At 43.8% G+C, this 22,735-nt stretch overlaps 1 protein-coding gene across 1 annotated transcript in view; it reads left to right on the top strand.

Moving 5' to 3' along the window:
- LOC140201872 (electrogenic sodium bicarbonate cotransporter 4-like) overlaps window positions 1-22,735 on the top strand; it is a 133,655-nt gene that overhangs the window by 15,169 nt on the left and 95,751 nt on the right. Inside the window, exons 2-4 of the mRNA XM_072266624.1 lie at window positions 4,163-4,292; window positions 13,896-14,056; window positions 17,916-18,071. Coding sequence (XP_072122725.1) covers window positions 4,163-4,292; window positions 13,896-14,056; window positions 17,916-18,071 — 447 coding nt within the window. The remainder of the gene's footprint in view (window positions 1-4,162; window positions 4,293-13,895; window positions 14,057-17,915; window positions 18,072-22,735) is intronic.

Below are 22,735 nucleotides of genomic sequence, written 5' to 3'. Positions count from 1 at the left end.
TTAGACCGCACTTGGAGTATTGTGTTCAGTTCTGGTTGCCTCATTATGGAAAAGATGTGGAAACTTTAGAGAGCGTGCAGAGGAGTTTTACCAGGATGCCGCCTGGTTTGAAGAGCATGTCTTATGAGGATGGGTTGAACGAGCTAGGACCTTTCTCTTTGGAGCAAAGGAGGATGAGAGGTAACTTGATAGATGAGTACAAGATAAAAGGGATAGATTGAATGGACAGCCAGAGAACTTTTTGGAAGTTAGAGAAATTAATTTTCATGCCATCAGGTAGGAGACTAACCGGAAGAAATGAGGTGTTGCTCAACCAACCTAATGGTGGCCTCATCATGAGGAGGCCATGGACCGACAGGTAGGAATGGGCAGGGGTTTGCTGCTGTGGGTGGTGCATCTTTGACGTTTTACTTTTATGATAAGAACTTCCCTTACACAGTATGCAGCTGTCACAAAGCACAAGAGTTTGGCTAAGCTTTAATTGGAAGCAAGAATGTAAGTGACAGTTCATGGCTGCCTCTTGAGCCAAGATGAAGCCACCCTCAGGTTGGAGGAGCGACACCTCGTACTCCATCTGGGTACCGTCCAACCTGATGGCATGAATATCAATTTCTCCAACTAGTTAAAAGAAATTCCCTCCCCCTTCCCGCTTCTTCTCTTCAGCACTCTGGCCTCTTACCTCTTCTCACTTGCCTACCACTTCCCCCTGCGGCCCCTCTTCCTTCCTTTTCTCCTATGGTCCACTCTCCTCTCCTATCAGATTCCTTCCTCTCCCAGCCCTATATCTTTCCACACACCTGGTTTCATTATCACTTTCTTGCAATCCTCCTTCCCCCTCCCCTCACCTTTTTATTCTGGCATCTTCTCCCCCGCCCCCCCTCCTTCCTGCCTTGAGGAAGGATGTCAGTCCAAAATGTCGATGCTTATTCCTTTCCATAGATGCTGTCTGACCTGCTGAGTTCCTCCAGCGTTTTATGCTTGTTCCTCTGGATTTCCATCATCTGCAGACTTTCTCCTGTTTATGATGTAAGTGACAATGTGGCCTAACTGAAATGGAACAAGGTGTCTGGGCCCTGCACAGGGAGAAATGAGAAACTGCATGGTCCCACTCCATTCTCTAGATTTCAGAACAAGGAGAAGTGACCCCAATAAAACAAACAAAATCCTTGGAGTACTTGATAGATGAGATGTTGGGCGATTATTTATCCGGCTATTTCTAGAGTTGATGATCAAAGGAAAGAGAAGGACGTTTAGGGCCGAGATGAGGTGAAATTTCTTCACTCAGAGGTTGGTGGATCTGTGGATGACTGTGGAGGATCTGTCATTGATTGATTTCAAGAACAATGGTTAGATTTGTGGACGTTAATGGTATCAATGGGTGGTGGGGTGGAGATACGTCTTTACCAAAGGAGATATAAGGCACTCCTTCCCTCCGCTAACCTGCAGGTCACCCTTGGGCAGGGTGTAGCACCTGTGTAGCCTCCGGATCAGGGTCACGTGAAGCCATGGGAACAGTTGATGTCTCTCACAAGGCCTAGCTATGCAACCTCTGACGCCAAGCAGACAATCTCTGAAGAGTATCAATAACGGTAGGGCATTGAAGAATGCAGTAGAACAGAGGGGTCCAGGAATAATGGTGCATAGTTCACTGAAGGTGGAATCTCATGTGGATAGGGTGATGAAGAAAGCTTTTGGTATGCTGGCTTTTATAAATCAGAGCATTGAGTATAGGAGTTGGGATGTAATGTTGAAATTGTACAAGGCATTAGTGAGGCCGAATTTGGAGTATTGTGTACAGTTTTGGTCACCAAATTATGGGAAAGATATCAACAAAATAGAGAGAGTAAAGAGAAGATTTACTAGAATGTTACCTGGGTTTCATCACCCAAGTTACAGAGAAAGGTTGAACAAGTTGGGTCTTTATTCTTTGGAACGTAGAAAGTTGAGGGGGGGACTTGATAGAGGTATTTAAAATTATCAGGGGGATAGATAGAATTGACGTGGATAGGCTTTTTCCATTGAGAGTGGGGGAGATTCAAACAAGAGGACATGAGTTGAGAGTTAAAGGGCGAAAGTTTAGGGGTAACATGAGGGGGAACTTCTTTACTCAGAGAGTGGTAGCTGTGTCGAACGAGCTTCCAGCAGAAGTGGTTGAGGCAGGTTCGATGTTGTTATTTAAAGTAGGTACAAGGGTTGAATGGTCTAGACCTGCCCCATTGACTCAGATACTGTGCAAAGACAAAACCATGAACACAAGAGATTCAGCAGATGTTGGAAATCTGGAGCAACACACACAAAATGCTGGAGGAACTCAGCAGGTCAAGCAGCATCTATAGAGAGGAGTAAACAAACAATACTTCAGGCTGAAACCCTTCATCAGGACTGGAGAGTAAGGGGGCAAAAGTCAGAAAAAGGTGGCAAAAGAAGGGAAGGAGTACAAGCTGGCAGGTGTTAGGTGAGACCAGGTGAGGGGGGGTGGGAGAAAGGTGGGTGGATGGAAGGGGGATGAAGTAAGAATCTGGGAGATGATAGGCGGAAGAGACAAGGGCTGAAGAACAAGGTATCTGATAGGAGAAGACAGTGAACCATGGAAGAAAGGGAAGAGGATGGGCACCAGAAGGAGGAGATGGCCAGGTGAGGAGAAAAGACGGGCTAAATGGGGAATGAGAAAAGGAAGGAGGGGGTAGGAGAAATTGATGTTCATGCCATGAAGTTGGAAGCGCACCCAGACAAAATGAGGTGTTGCTCCTCCAATTTGAGTTCGGCCTTACTGTGACAGTAGAGATGGAATAAACGGCTTGTGTTTCATGTCAAGAGCCTTCAGGACTAGAAAGGTACAAACATCAAACAAAATCAGTTATGTATAAGGTGAACTGATGAGGTGCCATGACACAAAACTATTGCCCATTGCCAGATTGGAAAGTCAATATTCTGCTGCCTCTGACGCAACTGTCTTGAGGAGTTTGGAAGAGAATTGACATTAATTCAGTTGCATTGATCGCAGGGTATTGATTTCAACTCTATTACATACAGCCCAAGCAGGCCTAGTTCACTTTCCTGTCGTAGTCACTCCACTACCACATAACCCTTCAAACCCCACACTATCCCTCATGAGTTAGCCTACTGAATCGCGGTAACCGTGGCAACTGAAATCTCAATAAACCCCATAAGCTGAGCACACAGAGCCACAGCTACAACAGTGGGCATTCCTTGTCTCGTAAACATAGAGGTCATCTCAGGTTTCTCATGTGGCGGTTGTCCGCCAAGTCCAACGTTGACAGGAAACCTGTTCAGGAGAGTTTTAAAAGTGGAAAAGTTGTTGCAATGGGGTATATCCATTCTCTCAACCTCTGAAATCCAGGTCCAGTGGTACGAACAAGCATCACAAACTGGGGTCTTCCTTGGTTGTAGTGGATGACCCTGATGTCTCCTGTGCCTTGTCATCTCCTTCGTTCTCCACAGAGTGTTGCAGTAGCATCTCCCTGTTTGTTAAATCACATTGTAGATCTCAACCGCCCAGTCTGCCGGAGCTGACTTCACATGCTGGGGTAGGCATGTCCCTAGCTCACCAGGGTATGAGGCTGCCGGCCACCCTCACCTGGTTTAGCCTGCCTGTTGAAGCAGTGTACCGGGGTGAGGCCGCTGTCCCATGCAAACGGCTACCTAGGGCAACAGGTGAGAGCTGAGTGCCCGGTGGGGATCAAAGGTGAGCGAGCTGCCCTGGAATGGACACGACAAGCCCCTCCACCAGAGCTACTACCCCTCCCTGGACACCCCATACATTCACATACTGTACTTGATTCCATATGCTACCTGATGTTTTGGGGTCAATCTTCTACAGTCCTCATGTAAGTCCCATCAATTTAGAGTTTGTTGAATGGGAACACTGTCAAGAGAACCGAGTTTATGAAGGAAAAGGGTTACCCAAGAATTTAATATTACTCCCAACTTGACCAGAGGTGTGGAAGGGAGTCAGAGACCAACCATCAGGTTCTACGTCACCGGTTCCCAACTTGGAGTCCACAGACATCTTGTTTAGTGGTATTGGTCTATGACATAAAGGGTTGAAAACCCCTGTCCTAAGCGCCTTGAGCGAGGCTCGCGTAGGGCGACATGCTACAGATAATGTGACACGGGTTTTCTGTACCCCTGTTGTACACAGTTTCCCCAGCTGCTGAGCGCCTGCAGTACATCCTAGGAGAAGAGGACGATGGGCCAACTCCGACCCTGTTCACAGAGATGGACACCCTGCAACATGACGGAGATGAGTTGGAATGGAAGGAGTCTGCCAGGTGAGTGAGTGAATCTCTGAGGTTTATTTCTCTGTTTTCCTGTATTAATTTGTGTGACATAGGCATTACTGATGAAAACAACATCTATTACCCATCTCTAATTGCCCGTGAACGCAGTAGTATATTTTACTGGACCAATTATTTTTCACTGTCTTGTGTAAGTATGTAGATTTTATATATACTTACCTCAACTCTGAACTGATTCCACAACCTGTGGAGGCACTTTAAGGACTACAACTTAATGGGGTGGCACGATAACATAATGGTTAGCACTTCGGTTTACAGTACAGGCAACCCAGGTTCAATTCCTGCCACTGACTGTAAAGAGGTTGTATGTGACTGTATATTCTCACTTTTTCACACAGAGGGTTGTGGTTCTATGGAATTCTCTGCCTCAGAAGGCAGTGGAGGCCAATTCTCAGGATTCTTTCAAGGAAGAGTTAGATAGAGCTCTTAAAGACAGCGGAGTGAAGGGATATGGGGAGAAGGCAGGAAAAGGGTACTGATTGTGGATGATCAGCCATGATCACAGGGAATGGTGGTGCTGGCTCGAACGGCTGAATGGCCTACTCCTGCACCTATTGTCTATTGCCTATTGTATGGTTTCAAGACCTACCAGTTGGTAGGTTAATTGGTCATTGTAAACTGTCCTGTGATTAGGCTAGGGTTAAATCGAGTGGGGTTGCTGGGCAGTGTGGCTCAGACAGACCTATTCTATGCCATATCTCAATAAATAAATAGACTTATCTTCTCAGTATTATTTATTTGTCTGACTGTCTGTTTGTTTATTTGTTTATTTAAGTATATTTTATTGTATTGGCACAGTTTGTCATCTTTTGCACATTGGTTACTTCTCTCTCTAGTTTTTCATTGATTCTGTTGTATTTCTTTGTTCTACTGTGAACGCCTACAAAAATGAATCTCAGGTTACTATATGGTGACATGTACGTACTTTGAAAATAAACTTACTTTGAACTTTGACTGTTTGTGTTGTCTCCAATTTGCATGCCTATTATGTGGCTGATGGTTGTCGGAAGGTGACTGTTCAGAATGAGCTCAGTGGTGGCTATGCCATTGAATGTGATGGGTAGGTACTTGGACTGTCTTGCTGGTGACAGTCATTGATTTGTGCTGCATAATCGTTGTTATCAGTCAATGTTTCCTCCTCTTTCTGTTTTGTTTCTTTTAATGTTTCATGCGTATTTCATGCCTGTCTGGAGAAGACAAATAGCTGAGTTTTATTGTACATGGATACTTTGACAATAAAACTTGAACCTTGAACCTCTTGCTGTACACGGTCCATGAGCCAGTCCTCATCCAAGGATCAGAGGTGGAGAGGGTCAGCAACTTTAAACTCCTCAGTGTTACCTCTTCAGGGGACCTGTCCCAATTACAAAGAAAGCACAGCAATGCCTTCATTTCTTTAGGAGATTGTGAAAATACAGCATGACATCTAAAACTTTGACAAACTTCCACAGATGTGTGGTGAAGAATATATTGACTGGCTGCATTATAGCCTGCTTTGAAAACACTAATGCCCTTGAACAGAAAATCCTACACAAAGTAATGTATATGGCCCAGTCCATCACAGGTAAAGCCCACCACACCATTAAGCATATCTATATGGAGCATTGTTGTAGGAAAGCAGCATCCATTATCAGGGATCCCCACCACCCAAGTCATGCTCTCTTCTTGCTGTTACCATCAGGAGAAAGTACAAGAGTCTCAGGACTCGCACCACCAAGTTCAGGAACAATTGCTACCCCTCAGCCATTAGGCTCTTGAATAAAAGGGGATGACTACACTCACTTGCCCCATTATTGAAATGTTCCTACAACCAATGATCTCTTTATCTCATTATTTCATGCTCTCATTATTTATTGCAATTTATTTCGATTTGCACTTGCACAGTTTGTTGTCTTCTGCACTCTGGTTGATCTTTCATTGATCCTGTTACAGTTGTCCTGCTGTTTGTAGACAGTCAATACCTGGGTGAGAGTTCACACCAGCCTGTGGCTGTGCTAGAACAACCCACTGGGAGAAGCGGACATCATCGGCACTGCAGTAGAAATGCCATTGAGGAAGAACGTCAGGGTTTTTAGAATGGCTTTCCTCAGCAGATAGACACAACAAAGGCCAAAAAAGCATACTGAGAAAGAAATGGCAATGTAATTACTCTGTGACTGGTTGCTTATGCTGAGTGTATCCCAGATTCTGGACAGTCTGGCACTGGGTGAGGTGGTGTTCAGTACATGGGCATTTTTGGCTGATGTTCTGCATGTTTGTTTTCTCTGATTCGTCTTGGATCTCTCTGAAAAACACTTCTGAATGGTATCAGAAAATTGTTGGAGCTAGCTTTGTGTCTTCAGTAAACCTGGAGATGTTCCACTCTTCCTACCTAAGCTGTTGATGCGGACAAGAATCATCTGAGGCCCAAACATTGACTGGACCTTTGTTCCCTTAGTTACAAACTGATCTTATAAAATCATCTCATAGAGTAATGGATATGGCCCAGTCCATCCTGGGTGAAACCCTCTCCACCACTGAGCACGTCTACGTGAAACGCTGTCACAGGAAAGCAGTGGCGCCCTCCTCATAGGACGTGCTCTCTTCTTGCTGCTGCCATTAGGAAGAAGGTACAGAAGCCTCCAGGCTTGCACCGCCAGGTTCAGGAACAATTATCACCCCTCAACCATCAGGCCTGTGAACCAGAGGGGGTAACTTCACTCAACTTCACTTGCCCCATCATTGATATGTTCCCACAACTAATGGACTCACTTTCAAGAACTCTTCATCTCGTGTTCTCAAGATTTATTGCTTATTTATGCATATTATTGTTTCTTCTTTTTGTATTTCTACGGTTTATTGTCTTCAGCACTCTGGTTGATCACCTTAGTTGGGTGGTCTTCCACTGATTCTGTTCTAGTTATTATTTTATAGATTTGTTGAGTATGCCCACAAGAAAATTAATCTCAGGGTTGTATATGGTGACATATACCGTGTGTGCCTTGATAATAAAATTTACTTTGATCTTTAGAGTCAGAAAGAGAAACAAATCACTAAGGCCCAACCCATTGTACTCTCTCTATCAACTCCCGGAAGATTCTACCTCACATCTACACACTAGGGGTAAATTTCACTGGCAAACTAACCTAACAACGTACATGTTTTTGCAATCTGGGAGGGAACTGGAGCACCTGCAACAGGGGTCCCCAACCGTTTTTGCACCGCGGACCTGTTTAATATTGACAATATTCTTGTGGACCAGCTGAACCGGGGGTGGGGGGTGGGGGTGTTGTTCAAGTAGGGTTAAATTCACCACAACATGTCTTTTACAGTTAGGGTTGTCAACTTTCTCACTCCCAAATAAGGGACAAAAGTAGCAGTCAAATCCCGGGACAATTTACCCCAAGAAATACTACCATGACCATGAAGCCTTGCGCGAGCACCTGTGTGCGCATGCGAGTATGTGCCCATTTCAATTCCACAAATCGGTTTTGGCTTAATCTTCCCAACTATACTGTACATACTTTATTTCTACTTTATATAGGCTGTGTATTTATCATATCATTCCTGCTTTTACTATATGATAGTATTATTTTAGGTTTTATGTGTAATTTGGTATGATTTGGTAGGTTAGTTTTTGGGTTTGGGAACGCTCAAAAATTTTTCCCATATAAATTAATGGTAATTGCTTCTTCAGTTTACGCCATTTCGGCAAGGAAAGTTTCATAGGAACGCTCTACCTTAGCGGGGGAAATACGGGACAAGGGCAATCCCGTATGGGACAAACCAATTTAGCCCAATGTACGGGATGTCCCGGCAAATACGGGACAGTTGGCAACCCTATGTTCAAGTTCAACAGTGCGTGACAGGGAATGAGGAAAGGTGCAACTCACTCATATCGTTTCCTTGCAGCCAATGGTAGCACACGTTTTGCAGCCCGGTACCGGTCCACGGCCCGGTGGTTGGGGACCGCTGATCTACAGTATACATTGCTACACTGGCTAAGCTTTATATTTTTCTTCATTATATTCCATCTGCCAGATTTTTAATTAGTTTTTAGGTAGCAATCTTGAAACCTCTTTACATCCCCATCCAGACTCACATCCAACTTACAGTGCCTATAAAACGTATTCGCCCCCCTCAGAAGTTTTCATGTTTTATTGTTTTGCAATATTGAATCACGTTGGATTTAATTTTGCATTTTTGACACTGCTCAACAGAAAAAGCCTGTTTCGTGTCAAAGTGAAAACAAATCTCTACAAAATGATCTAAATTAATTATAAATACACAACAAAAAATAATTGATTGCATAAATATTCACCCCCTTCAAGTCAGTACTTTTTCAATGCATCTTTGGCAGCAATTACAGCAGATGTCTGTGTGGAAAGGTCTGTATCAGCTTTGCACATCTGGACACTGCAATTTTTCCTCATTCTTTACAAAACTGCTCAAGCTCTGACAGATTACATGGGGATTGTGAGTGAACAGCCCTTTTCTAATCCAGCCACAAATTCTCAATTGGATTGAAGTCTAGACTCTGACTTGGCCACTCCAGGATATTAACTTCGTTGTTTTTAAGCCATTCATGTGTAGCTTTGGCTTTATGCTTGGGGTTATGGAAAACAAATCTCCTCCCGAGTCGCAGTTCTCTTGCAGACTTCTTCAGGTTTTCCTCCAAGATTTCCCTGTATTTTGCTGCATTCATTTTACCCTCTACCTTCACTAGCCTTCCAGGGCCCACTGCAGTGAAGCATCCCCACAGCATGATGCAGCCACCACCATGCTTCACTGAAGAGATGTGTGTTTTTGATGATATATAGTGTTTGCCTTACGCCAAACATAGCATTTAGTCTGATGGTCAAAAACCTCAATTTTGGTTTTCAACAGTGGCTTATCTTCACCACGCTCTCTTGAAGCTGTGACTGGTGAAGCAGCCGGGCAACAGTTGTATGCCCAGTCTCTCCCATCTCAGCCACTGAATCTTGTAACACCTGCAGATTTATCATAGGTCTCTCAGTGGCCTCTCTCGCTAGTCCCCTTCCTGCACCATCACTCAGTTTTTGAGGACGGCCTGCTCTAGGCAAATTTACAGCTATGTCATATTCTTTCCATTTCTTGATGTTTGACTTAACTGTACTCCAAAGGATATTAAGCGACTTGGAAATTTACTTGTATCCATCTCCTGACTTGTGCTGTTCAATAACTTTTTTGCGAAGTTGCTTGGAGTGTTCTTTTGTCTTCGTGGTGTAGTTTTTGCCAGGATACTGACTCACCAGTAGTTCGACCTTCCAGATACAGTGTATTTTTACAACTATCTATTGAAACACCTTGATTGCACTCAGGTCTCCAAAAATAGATCTCAATTTAACTAATGATGTGACTTCTAAAACCAACTGGCTGCACCAATGATGATTTGCTGTGTCATATTAAAGGGGAGTGAATACTTGTGCAATCAATTATTTTGTGTTTTATATTTGTAATTAATATAGATAATTTTGTAGAGATCTATTTTTCACTTTGATATGAAAGAGCCTTTTTCTATTGATCAGTATCAAAAAGAGCCAAATTAAATCCACTGTCATTTAATGTTGTAAATCAATAAAACATGATAACTTCCAAAGGGGGAGGGGTGTGAATACTTGTTATAGGCACTGTAGTTCTGTATTGTCAGCAAACTTAGACAAATGACATTTGGTCCCCTCGGCAAAAACTATTTGTGAATACCTGGAGTCCAATTTTCACTATCTGCAGTAAATGTTGGTCACAGTCAACCTAAAAAAGATCAGCTGCTTTTTAAAAAAAAATTGGAACATTTTAGTTCCGATTCCCTTTTCTGTTCTAATGTGCCGATCCACGGCCACCCCTTGTGCCAAGATGAGGCCACCCTCAGGATGGAGGAACAACACCTTATATTCTGTCTGGGTAACTTCCAGCTTGGTGGCAGGAATATCGATTTCTCCTTCCGGTAAACAAATTCACCCTTCTCTCACTGCGTCCCCCCTTCCTCTATTCCCCACTCTGACCCTTTACGTCTTCTCACCTGCCTATTTCTTCCCTCTAGGTCCCCTCCTCCATCCTTTTCTCCAATTAGTATACTTACCCCACGGTAGCGTAGCAGTTAGCTCGAAAGTATTACAACGCGGGGCATTGTGGCATTCACTGTTCTATAAGGAGGCTCTGTATGTCCCGTCCCCCTCCCATGGAATGTGTGGGTTTTCTCCAGATCCTCTGGTTTCCTCCCTCAATCCAGAGAAATACCGGGAAAGTAGTTCTTTGATCACTGTAAATTGACCCATGATTAGGTTTGCGTTGATCAGTGTTGTCAGGGGTTGCTGAAGTGGTGAAGCTCAAAAGGCTGGAAAGACCTACTCTACACCGTATTGCTAAACAAATAAATAAATTCCATATGCCCTAAGCTTTTTCATCAGTTTCTTGTGTGGGACCTTTTCAAAATTCATATAAAAATCTAATTACATACATCCATTGGACAGCCTTATTTATTCTCAAAGAACGTCCAGAAGGTTAATCGAATATAATTTCTCTTTCATAAATGCATAATAACATATAAGTTTAATTGGATAACATGGAATGATGTAGCATGGATAATTTATAACCTTGTTCATTTAGAAATGGCTTTTTATACGTTGAATTTACTTTATCCAAGAATGAAAACTTTATAGTTGGCCAAAAGTCAGGGAACTTCAATCTTAATAGATGTTTAACCTTATCAAGCAATAATCTGCAGGAAGAGCTCATCTGGTCAGGCAGCATCTGTGGAGCTGAGGTCCTGCATCAGAACTGGTGGTAATCATCCCTTGCCTCCACAGACACTGCTTGACCTGTTGAGTTCCTCCAGCAGTTTATTTTTGCTCCTGATTCCAGCACCTACAGTCTTGTATTTGCACTTTAACGTTATGTATTTGTTCCAAGTAGTCTTGCTTCAAGGATTCCTGAGAGAATAGCAACTTGTGCTTGTAATCCCGCGTAATGTTCATCACATTTCACAGAAGCATTCACAAAAAAAAACTGACCTGGAGGCATTAGAACGAGTGATCAACAAATTGGTTGAAACGGTATGTTTGATGGAGCATCTTCAAGATGAGGACAGAGGTAAAAGTGGTAAAGTTTATGGAGGGTCTTCCAGAGTTAAATCCCTGCCAGATTAAGCCCTGGTCACCAAGAATGTAACGTTTAACACTGAGAATGATCAAAGGGCTGGAACAGGAGACCTCAAAGATTGTTGAACTGTGAATGGTTGAGGAGACAGGGAAGGGATCTGTAAACCAAATGAGGAGGAGTTTCTATTAGACTGCAAGTAGCAACAAAACTATGGACTCTCTAATTTATGGGGTACAGCCACAGATAAATATGCAATTCTCTGGAATTTCTTCATCACTCATTGGGCAGTTAGACTCAGGGGCCACTTTATTATGTACAAGAGTAGAATTTGGTCTTCTGCTGCTGTACCCATCCGCTTCAAGGTTCGACATGTGTATTGAGCGATGCTCTTCTGCACACCACTGTTGTGACATGTGGTTATTTGAGTTACTGTTGCCTTCTTGACAGCTTGAACCAGTCTGGCCATTCTCCTCTGACTTTTCTCATTAACAAGGCATTTTCACCTCAGAACTGCCGCTCACACACTGGATTTTTTTTTGTTGTTTTTCACACCATTCTCTGTAAACTCTAGAGAGTGCTGTGTGTGAAAATCCCAGGAGATCAGCAGTTTCTAAGATATTCAAATCACCCCATCTGGCACCAACAATCATTCCATGCCAACACTCACTTGGATCACATTTCTTCTTCATTCTGACGTTTGGTCTGAACAAGAACTGAACCTTGTGACCATCTCTGTTATGCATTGAGTTGCTGCCACATGACTGGCTGATTTGATATTTGCATAAATGAGCAGGTCTACCTAATAAACTACCCGAATGTAGGGACTTTGAGAATAAATTTACTTTGACTTTATGGGGAGGGGGGATTCGGTGACACAGGGGAGATTGGTGAATACAAACGCAAACAACAGGAATTCTGCAGACGCTGGAAATTCAAGCAACACACATCAAAGTTGCTGGTGAACGCAGCAGGCCAGGCAGCATCTGTAGGAAGAGGTGCAGTCGACGTTTCAGGCCGAGACCCTTCGTCAGGACGCAAGGAGGGTGAATACAGTTGGTGAATACAGTTGTTCAGGTGTACCCAATAAAGTGGCACTGAGTACAGATGTTCCCTGAAGGAATTTATATGGGGTCCAATCACAGCCAAGAGAAAATCTGCAGATGCTGGAAATCCAAAGCAACACACACAAATTGCTGGAGGAACTCAGCAGGTCAGGCAGCATCTACAGAAATGAATAAACAGTTATGTTTTGGGTCGAAACCCTTCATCAGGACGCAAGGAGGGTCTCGGCCCGAAACGTCGACTGTTCACTCTTTTCCATAATTCCTGCCTGGCCTGCTGAGTTCCTCCAGCATTTTGTGTGTGTGTTGCCAACACTATAATGGGGTCTTGAACCCCTTTGTAAACCTCCTCCTGAAATTTCTAACTCAGAGAAATTCCCAAGACCAGTTTGGACACTAATCTAAGAAGTTATGAGAATAGGAGCTAGTTCAAACCCCGTGCTTTAAATATTCAAAATACATTTTCCAAATGCAAGAATTTGAAGTCAATAATAGCTTTAAGTCTGAATCGTGACTTAAAACATATTTTAGACTTCAGGATTAACATTTTTTGTTTTTATTAAAGAACTCTTTGTGCCTGGTTTAATTATATTTTACTCTGTTACTTATGTATGTTAATAGATTACAAAGAAACCATTCTGTACTAAGGAAACAAAAGTGTTGTAATTAAAATGTTGTTTATTTAATCTTTTATCTCACACTTGTAACCACAAGTCTTGACCTACTATTGGCAAACTTGCACTCAACCTCATTATTGGCCTGACCTAATGTTCTACGTACAGTAGAGAGACAGGGGATTAACTACACACTTGCCTGAAGATTCTCCACTACTTTGGTGTGTGTGAACTGGAAGGTTAGAGCAGGGGGTCAAAATCAACTTGAGACCACTGCAAACTCCAATGTAAACCTCAGCTGCCTCTAAGGCTTTGATGCACCTCGTGGTCTTCTTGACAAGAATGTCCAGAACTGAGGTTAGGGTGGGGTTAGGCTGAGATGGGGAGAAGAGTGGTAGAGTTAGCACTCACAGGCCAGACAAGGCCAGAAAGGGGGAGCTGACATTACTGATGGGAGCTGTGGAGCTGGGGAGGAAGGGTGTTTAAGACTCAACTTAAAAGCTGCCACTTTGACCAAGACCTTGTCACTGTGTCACTTGCCTAATGACCTATAGAAGGCCATTTTAAGATCAAGAAAACAATTCCAATTGAAGTTAGAGATAGAATCGGATACACTTCAGCTCTGGCAGGGTTTGAAGTTCGAATTTTGTCCTATAACTCTCCCATGAAAATCCTTTGGAAATTTCGGCAACTTCAAAGACACTTCCCAAAAGCAGGATGTTTTAGCAGAACTTAAGTGGCGTGCTATTATAGAACACTTTTTTGACTCCTACTCTGCTCAAAGTTCTTCCACCTTTTTTCAGATGGGTGAAGTTTGAAGAGAAGGTTGAAGAAGGGGGGGAGAGATGGAGTAAGCCTCATGTCTCCACGTTATCGCTGCACAGTCTGTTTGAGCTGCGGACATGTCTGCAGACCGAAACTGTGCTGTTAGACTTGGACGGATATTCCTTACCACAGATCATAGGTAAGAAACCAATTTCATGTCTGTTGTTGTGACCTGATTCAAAGTCTCTAAAGCCAAGTAAGTGAAAGCACATGACTGAGACGGTAATCTGCGTGAGAATGCTTCGAGCGGAATGGAAAAACTGACATTATTCTACATTCTCCGACCAAAACCTCAGGAGAATTTATTGGGGATTATATTAATTATGACTCCTCACCAGGGCTAGTTTTGGCATTGGTTTATTATTGTCACATGCACCAAGATCAAGTGAAAAGTTTGTCTTGTATACTGATCGTACAGATTAAATCATTACTCATGGTATTGAGGTAGAACAAGGTGAAACAATAACTATGTAGTATAAAGTGTAACAGCTACAGAGAAAGTGCAGTGCAGGTAAACAATAAAGTGTTAGAACAGATTTGGCCAATCTGTTTCCGCTATTGACAGTAAACCATTAGGGAATCCTAAGTTTAGAGTTTGCAAACGATGTCCATTCGACTCATTGAAGCCTACTGGCTGATAAAAGGCCATTCAGCCTGATGTTGATGGCCCATAGTTTTGCAGGAGAGGAAAGAGTAGGAAATGAATTTTGACCTCTTTTGGAGGGGTGCTTTGAGTGCTCATGCATTGTACACACACGGACACATGTCCCCGTCATTCATGTGTTTCATGTTCATTGGGAGGGGCGACTCCCCTCCTGATGTTATTTCGTTCTTGTGCCAGTTGTTTTTAAACATGATGGGGATTAGATTAGATTATGAGGACACTCAGTCCTCGTTTATTGTCATTTAGGAATGCATGCATGCATTAAGAAATGATACAATGTTCCTCCAGAGTGATATCACAAAAAAAAACAAGACAAACCAAAGACTAACACTGACAAGACCACATAATTATGACATATAGTTACAGCAGTGCAAAGCAATACCATAATTTGATAAAGAGCAGACCATGGGAACAGTAAAAAAAAGTCTCAAAGTTCCGATTGACTCCCGATAGTCCCCGATAACAGGCAACAGAAGGGAGAAACTCTCTCTGCCATAAACCTCCATGTACCGACAACTGTTGATGCATTGGAACACCCAACCACAGCCGACTCTCAGTACATCCAAAAACTTTGTGCCTCCAACCAGCCCTTCGACACTGAGCACCGAGCACCATCTCTGCTGAGCGCCTGGGCCCCGCCCCGGCCGCCGCGCAACAAGCAAAGCCGAGGATTCAGGGCCTTCCCCTCCGGAGATTCTGGATCACACAGTAACAGCGGCAGCGAAAAAGGCATTTCAGAAGTTTCTCCAGATGTTCCTCCGTTCTCTCACGTCTGTCTCCATCAAATCAGGATTGTGCACGGCACCCTACTTGACAGATTACAGATATCATTCACCGGAGTGGCCGCGCACGCTGCGTCGCGCCGCCATCTTCTCCTCCTCCCATCTTGGAATCCCAAGATTCCGTCTTCACCACTACTGACTGCAGTTAAGATCCAGACATCATCTTGCTATCTTCATCCCCCTCTCCACCATTTACAGTCACACTCCACACACATCTCCCTCTGCATCACTAACTCTCTACTGTCCTCCAACCCTCCAATTCCCAGACCCCGACACTATTCCCCATCCCACCCACCAACCTCACTTATTCCATCACACTTACTGCTCCATACCCCTCCCAACTCCCTCCCCTTCCCTTCATCTGTCCCCCTACCTGCAGAAGTCTACCCATTCTCCCCTCTTTTCTCTTGCCCCTTACACCGCTGACATTTAGGTCAACAATGAAAGTCCTCCATCTCTGGCAATGTTCTCAGCTTCCTTCAGTAGCTGCCTCTCAGTTTTCACTACTGTCAGTCATGCAAGTCCTGGGTGGAGACTCAGGAATACCGTCACACCCAGGTGTACGATTCCTCTTCACAGTTTCCATGACAATTTTGTTTGACCGGTCAGAGTTGTTAGCCCTGAGCTGAACCCCTGAACCTGGAGGACCGGTAGACCACTCTTGGTCTGGCCTCTACCCCTTGACCTGTTTGGCATAGTCATAGTCATAATCATACTTTATTGATCCTGGGGGAAATTGGTTTTCGTTACAGTTGCACCATAAATAATAAATAGTAATAAAACCATAAATAGTTAAAAAGTGATATGTAAATTATGCCAGGAAATAAGTCCAGGACCAGCCTATTGGCTCAGGGTGTCTGACCCTCCAAGGGAGGAGTTGTAAAGTTTGATGGCCACAGGCAGGAATGACTTCCTATGACGCTCTGTGTTGCATCTCAGTGGAATGCGTCTCTGGCTGAATGTACTCCTGTGCCCACCCAGTACATTATGTAGCGGATGGGAGACATTGTCCAAGATGGCATGCAACTTGGACAGCATCCTCTTTTCAGACACCACTGTCAGAGAGCCCAGTTCCATCCCCACAACATCACTGGCCTTACGAACGAGTTTGTTGATTCTGTTGGTGTCTGCTACCCTCAGCCTGCTGCCCCAGCACACAACAGCAAACATGATAGCACTGGCCACCACAGACTCATATGGGTGACCCTAACAAGAGCCAAAGCACAATCAGAATCAGAATCAGGTTTATTATCACCGGAATGTGTCATGAAATTTATTAACTTAGCAGCAGCAGTTCAATGCAATACATAATATAGAAGAAGAAGAAAAAATGATAATAAATAAGTTACAGTATACGTATATTGAATAGATTAAGAATCATGCAAAAACCAGAAATAATACATATGAAAAAAGTGAGGTAGTGTCCAAGGGTTCGATGTCCATTTAGGAATCAGATGGCAGAGGGGAAGAAGCTGTTCCTGAATCGCTGAGAGTGTGTCTTCAGGCTTCTGTACCTCCTACCTGATGGTGACTGTGAGAAAAGGGCATTCCCTAGGTGCTGAACGTCTTTAATATTACCCTATGACAAGGTTGTGGCCCTCTTGGAGGTACTCATCCTCCGGCCCCATATAAACCTTCCTCACCAACTCCCTCCCCATTCCCTCTTCTCCCTCTTCACCACCTCCACCCAACCCTTACATCATCTTCCACAAGCACACACTATCTTCCTGTTCCACCCCATCCCTTCATTTTCCTGCCTTCTGAAGCCCATTGTCCACTCCCTTCACCATTTCACTACCCTACCTCTCCTCACCTCACCATTTCTCTACTGTTCTCAGACCGACTCCATTTTCATCGACTTCCCCTCAGCCACATCTCATTTCAAAAGGTCTGAAATATGAAAGGATGGATGTAATTCTGAGATTGTAATCGTTGGTCAGACCACATTTGGAGTCTGGTGTGCTGTTTTGCACCCTATATCTAAGAAAGGATGTGCAGGGAGTGGAGAGTGTTCAGAGAAAGTTCACCAGAATGATTCTGGGGATGAACTGCTTAAGAAATGAGTGTTTTATGACTCTGGGCGTCTACTCGCTGGAGTTTAGAAGGATGAGGTGGGACTCTTATTGAAACCTACCAAACATTGAAAGGCCTAGAGAGAGAGGATGAGTAGAGGATGTTCCCATTAGTGGAGAATCTAGAACCAGAGGACACGGCCTCAGAATTGAAGGACATTTCTTTGGAACAGAGATGAAGAGGAATTCTGAGGGTGGTGAATCTGCGGAATTCATTGCCACAGATGGCTGTGGAAGCCAAATCCTTGAGTATATTTAAAGCGGAGGCTGATTAGCAGTCACATCAAAGGGTACAGGAAGAAGGCAGGAGAATGAGGTTGAGAGGGATAATAATTCAGTCATGATTGAATGGTGGAGCAGACTCATTGGGCCAAATGGCTTAATTCTGCTCCTATGTCTTATGATCTAAAATTGAATTTCTACTTGAAGTCTATTACACCCATCCAGCTCAGAAAGTGACTGATGCGTCTATCATTACAGATGATATAATTGACAAACAGATTGAAGATGGACTTATTAAACCAGATGTGCGGGAACAGATTTCATTCATCCTCCTGAGAAAGCATCGCCACCAAACCAAGAAGCCCATCCATCGTTCCCTGGTTGACATTGGAAAGTCATCCACAGCTTCGTCAGGTGAGCACAGCAACTCAACCACAGTGGAGCTAAAGAAGGTCCTTGGTCCATATCCAACCAAGGTTCCCATCTGAGCTAGATGCACCTGTCCACGTTTGGCCCGTATCTTTCTTAAACTTTCCAATCCATGTACCTGTCCAAGTGCCTTTTATATGTTGTTAATATACCACTTCCTCTCGCCACCATCTGTGTAAAAAGCCTGTCCCTGCAACTGAGACAAGTGCAACATCTGCCCCTACACCTCCTCCTTCACCAACATTCAGGGCCCCAATCATCCTTCCAGTTGAGACGACACTTCACCTGTGAGTCTGCTGGGGTCATCTATTCCATCCGGTGCTGCCATGCAGTCTCCTCTGCATCAGTGAGAACTGATGAATATTGGGGGAAATCTGTGAGTACCAATGTCACAAAAGAAAGGACCTCTGGGTGATTAGTTACTTGAATTCCACTTTTCATTCCCATTCTGGCGGATTGGGGCATGTCCTCCTCTACTGTGATGATGAGGCCAAGCTCAGGTTGGAGGTGCAACACCTTATATTCTGCCTGGGTAGCTTCCAACCTGATAGCACAAACATCACTTTCTCCAACTTCCAGTAATCTCTCCACACTATCTTCTCCCTTTTCCTGTTCCCAGTTCTGGTTACCCTACTACCCTCTTTCTCCTCATCTGCCCATCACCTCATTCTGGTTTCCCTCCTCCTCCCTTTCTTGCATGGCCACTCTCCTCTCCTATCAGATTCCTTCCTCTTCATCCCCGTATCTCTTCCACTTATCCCCTTCTCCCTCCCTCACCCACCTTTCCTCTCACCTATCCTTTACCTGCTTCAACTCCTTCCACTCCCCACTTTTCTCTTCTAGTTTCTGCCCTTTCCCTTTCCAATCCTGACGAAGAGTCTCAGCCCAAAATATTGACTGTTTACTCCCCTCGATAGATGCTTCCTAACCTAACCTGCTGAGTTCCGCTAACATTTTGTGTACGTTGAAAAAGCCACCAGTCAGATTCCTATCAAATCTAACCGTTCACACCTTAAACCTGTGCTCTCTAGCTTGTGATTCCCCAAACCTGGGAAAAAGATTGCCTATTAATGACTTTCCTAATCTTATAAGCCGCTGTATGTTCATCCCTCTTTTCCTATGATCCAAAGAAAAAAGTACCTGTCTGCTCTACCCCTCTCCATAACTCAGTCCCTCGAGCCCCGGCCGCCTCCTCATACATCTCCTCGGGAGCCTTTCCGTCTTAATGGCATCCTCCCTACAGCAGTTTGACTGAATGCAATATTCCAAATACAGCCTCACCAACGTCTTGCAATATAACATCCCAGCTTTTATACTCAATGCCATGACAAATGAAGGCCAATGTTCCAAAACCTTTCTTCACCATCCCATGAGGCCACTAATAGGCAGCAATGTAGTTCATAAGATTGAGCTCCCAGATAGCTCTCCTCTCATCTCTGAGATTAACATTCCATTCTAAAGAACACCCCAGTTCTGGCCATCACTTAGACTAAGGGTTCCCAACTGGTTAACGGTAAAGGTCCAAAAAAGGGCATTAAGAAGGTTTGGAACCCTTGATTTAGACCACAGAATCACAATTTTTCGGATGCAGAATGAAGCCATTCAACCCATCATGATCATTCCAGCCAAAATTAGATGATACCATAGAAAAGATCTGCACCTTCCAAAAATATCAGCTTTAATTAGGCTTTTCCTTCTGTCACAAACCTGTTACCTTCAAACTCTTATTTGCCAATTCAAATGTCATCGTATAGTTCCTTTCTAGAATCATTTCAAAGCCACAAGGTCTCCAGAATTCTGCCGGCACACAGTGTTGTGTCAACTTCTCTCCGAAGTTTCAGTCCATTTCTTTCAGGGACAAACTTATGCTTTCTGTAACTTTTCAAATGTGGCAGTACAAAAGATATTTCAATGTCTGACCAGAGCCAGGGAAAATCTGAGTTTGTTGTTATGTTAACAAGCACACATGTGCACTGAAAAACTTGTTTCAGCATAACTGGCATAGAGAGTCATCGAGCCATAGGACACTACAGCACATTGCAGGCCCTTCGGCCCATCTTGTCCATGCTGAACAATTAACCTGCCTAGTCCCATTGACCTGCACCCAGACCATAGCCCCCCATACCCCTTCCAGCCATGTATCTATCCAAATTTTGCTTTACTGTTGAAATTGAACCTGTATCCACCACTTACACTGGCAGCTTGTTCCACACTCTCGCCACTTTGACTGAAAAGGTTCTCCCTCATGGTCCCCTTAAACATTTCCTTTCACCCTTAACCCATGACCTCTAGTTAAAGTCTCACCCAACCTCAGTGGAAAAAGCCTTCTTACATTTATCCTATCTGTATCCCCAATAATTTTGTATACTTCTATCAAATCTCCCCTCGTTCTTCTATGTTCTAGGGAATAATGTTCTAACCTATTCAATCTTTCCCTATAACTCAGGTCCTTAAGTCCTGGCATAAACTTTGCAAATTTTCTTTGCACTCTTTCAAACTTATTTACATTGTAACTGTGGGTAGGTGACCAAGGCTGCACACAATACTCCAAATTAGGCTTCACCAATGTCTCATAAAACTTCAACGTAACATCCCAACTCCTGCACTAAATACACTGATTTATGAAAGCCAATGTGCCAAAAGCTTTTGTTACAACTCTATCTACCTGTGATGCTACTTTCAAGGAATTATGGACCTGTATTCCCAGATCCCTTTGGTCTACCACACTCCTCAGTGCCCTACCACTCACCGTGTAAGACCTACTCTGGCTGGTCCTCTCAAATTTCAACACCTCACACTTGACTGCATTAAATTCCATCTACCACTTTTCAGCCTACTTTTCCAGGTGGATCAGATCTCACTGCAAGCTTTGATAGTCTTCCTCACTCTCCACTACACCCCAATCTTGGTGTCATCTGTAAATTTGCTGATCCAGTTTACCACATTATCATCCAGATCATTGATATAAATCACAAACAACAATGGACCCAGACCTACCCCGGTGGCACACACTAGTCACAGGCCTCCAGCCAGAGAAGCAACCATCCGCCATCTCTCTCTGGCTTTCCCACAAAGCCAATGTCTAATCGAATTTACTACCTCATCTTTAATACCAAGCGACTCAACCTTCTTTGTTCAAGTCCATTAAGTCAATATCCACTGATTTGTCTTCTTCTACTTTCCTGGTATCTTCCTTGAAAAGCTCTTAAGATTAGTTAGACATGACTGACCATGCACAAAGCCATGCTGACTGACCCTAATCAGTCCCTGTTTATCCAGATACTTGTATATCCAGTCCCTTAGAACAGGGGTCCCCAACCTTTTTTGCACCACGGACAAGTTTAATATTGACAATATTCTTGTGGACTGGCGGACCGGGGGGGGTGGGGAGGGTGTTCAAGTAGGGTTAAACTCACCTCAACATGTATTTTACAGTTAAGGTTGCCAACTTTCTCACTCCCAAATAAGGGACAAAAGTAGCAGTCAAATCCCGGGACAATTTACCACGAAAAAGACTACCATGACCATGAAACCTTGCACTGGCACCTGTGTGCGCATGCATGACATGCGCATATGTGCGAATGCACATACGTACCAATATCTTTTCCCCACGAATCGGTTTTGCCTTCATCTTCCCGACTATACCGTACATACATTATTTCTACTTTATATAGGCTGTGTATTTATCATTATCATTCCTGCTTTTACTATAAGTTAGTGTTATTTAATGAGGAAAGGTGCAGCTGACTCATATTATTTCCTCACGGCCCAGTAGCACATACTTTGTGGCCCGGTACCAGTCCACGGCCCAGTGGTTGGGGACCACTGCCTTAGAATACCTTCCAATAACTTTCCTACTACTGATGTCAAGCTCACCAGCCTATAAGTTCCTGGCTTATTCTCAGAGCTTTCCTTAGACAATGGGACAACATTAGCTATCCACCAAGCCTCCGGCACCCCCATGGATAAGGATGTTTTAAATATCTCTGCTATGGCCCCTGCAATTTGTGCACTAGCCTCCCATGGGTTCCAAGGGAACACCTTGTCAGGCCCTGGGGCTTTATCCACCCTAATTTTCCTCTAGACTGCAAGCATCTCCTCCTCTTTAATCTGTATAGGGTCTGTAACGTCTCTGCTGTGTTGCCTCACATCTATAGACTCTGTGTCCATCTCCTGAGCAAGCAGAGATGAAAAAAGATCCATTTAAGATCTCACTATCTCTTTCAGCTCCACATATAGATTACCATTCTGATCTTCCAGAGGAACAATTAGGTCCCTTGCTGTCTTTTTCCTCTTAACATATCTGTAGAAGCCCTTACGATTCTCGTTCATCTTGCCTGCTAGAGGAACCTCACGCCTGATTTCCTTCTTCAGTGTTCTCTTGTATTCCTATACTCCTCAAGTACCTCATTTGTTGCTTCCTGCCTATACCTGCTATTCACCTCCTTCTTTTTCTTCACCAGGGACTCAATATCTCTTGAAAATCAAGGTTCCCTAAACATGTTATACTTGCCTTTTATTCTGACAGGAACATACAAACACTGTAGTACAGAACAGCCTGCCATAATCCATTCTCGCCAGATACTTTCTCATGCCATCAAAATTGGCCTTTCTCCAATTTAGAATCTTAACCCACGGATCAGACTTAT

The sequence above is a fragment of the Mobula birostris genome, chromosome 8 (assembly GCF_030028105.1).
Source record: "Mobula birostris isolate sMobBir1 chromosome 8, sMobBir1.hap1, whole genome shotgun sequence".
Classification (NCBI taxonomy): Eukaryota; Metazoa; Chordata; class Chondrichthyes; order Myliobatiformes; family Myliobatidae; genus Mobula; species Mobula birostris.
This window is presented reverse-complemented; position numbering and strand designations above follow the sequence as displayed.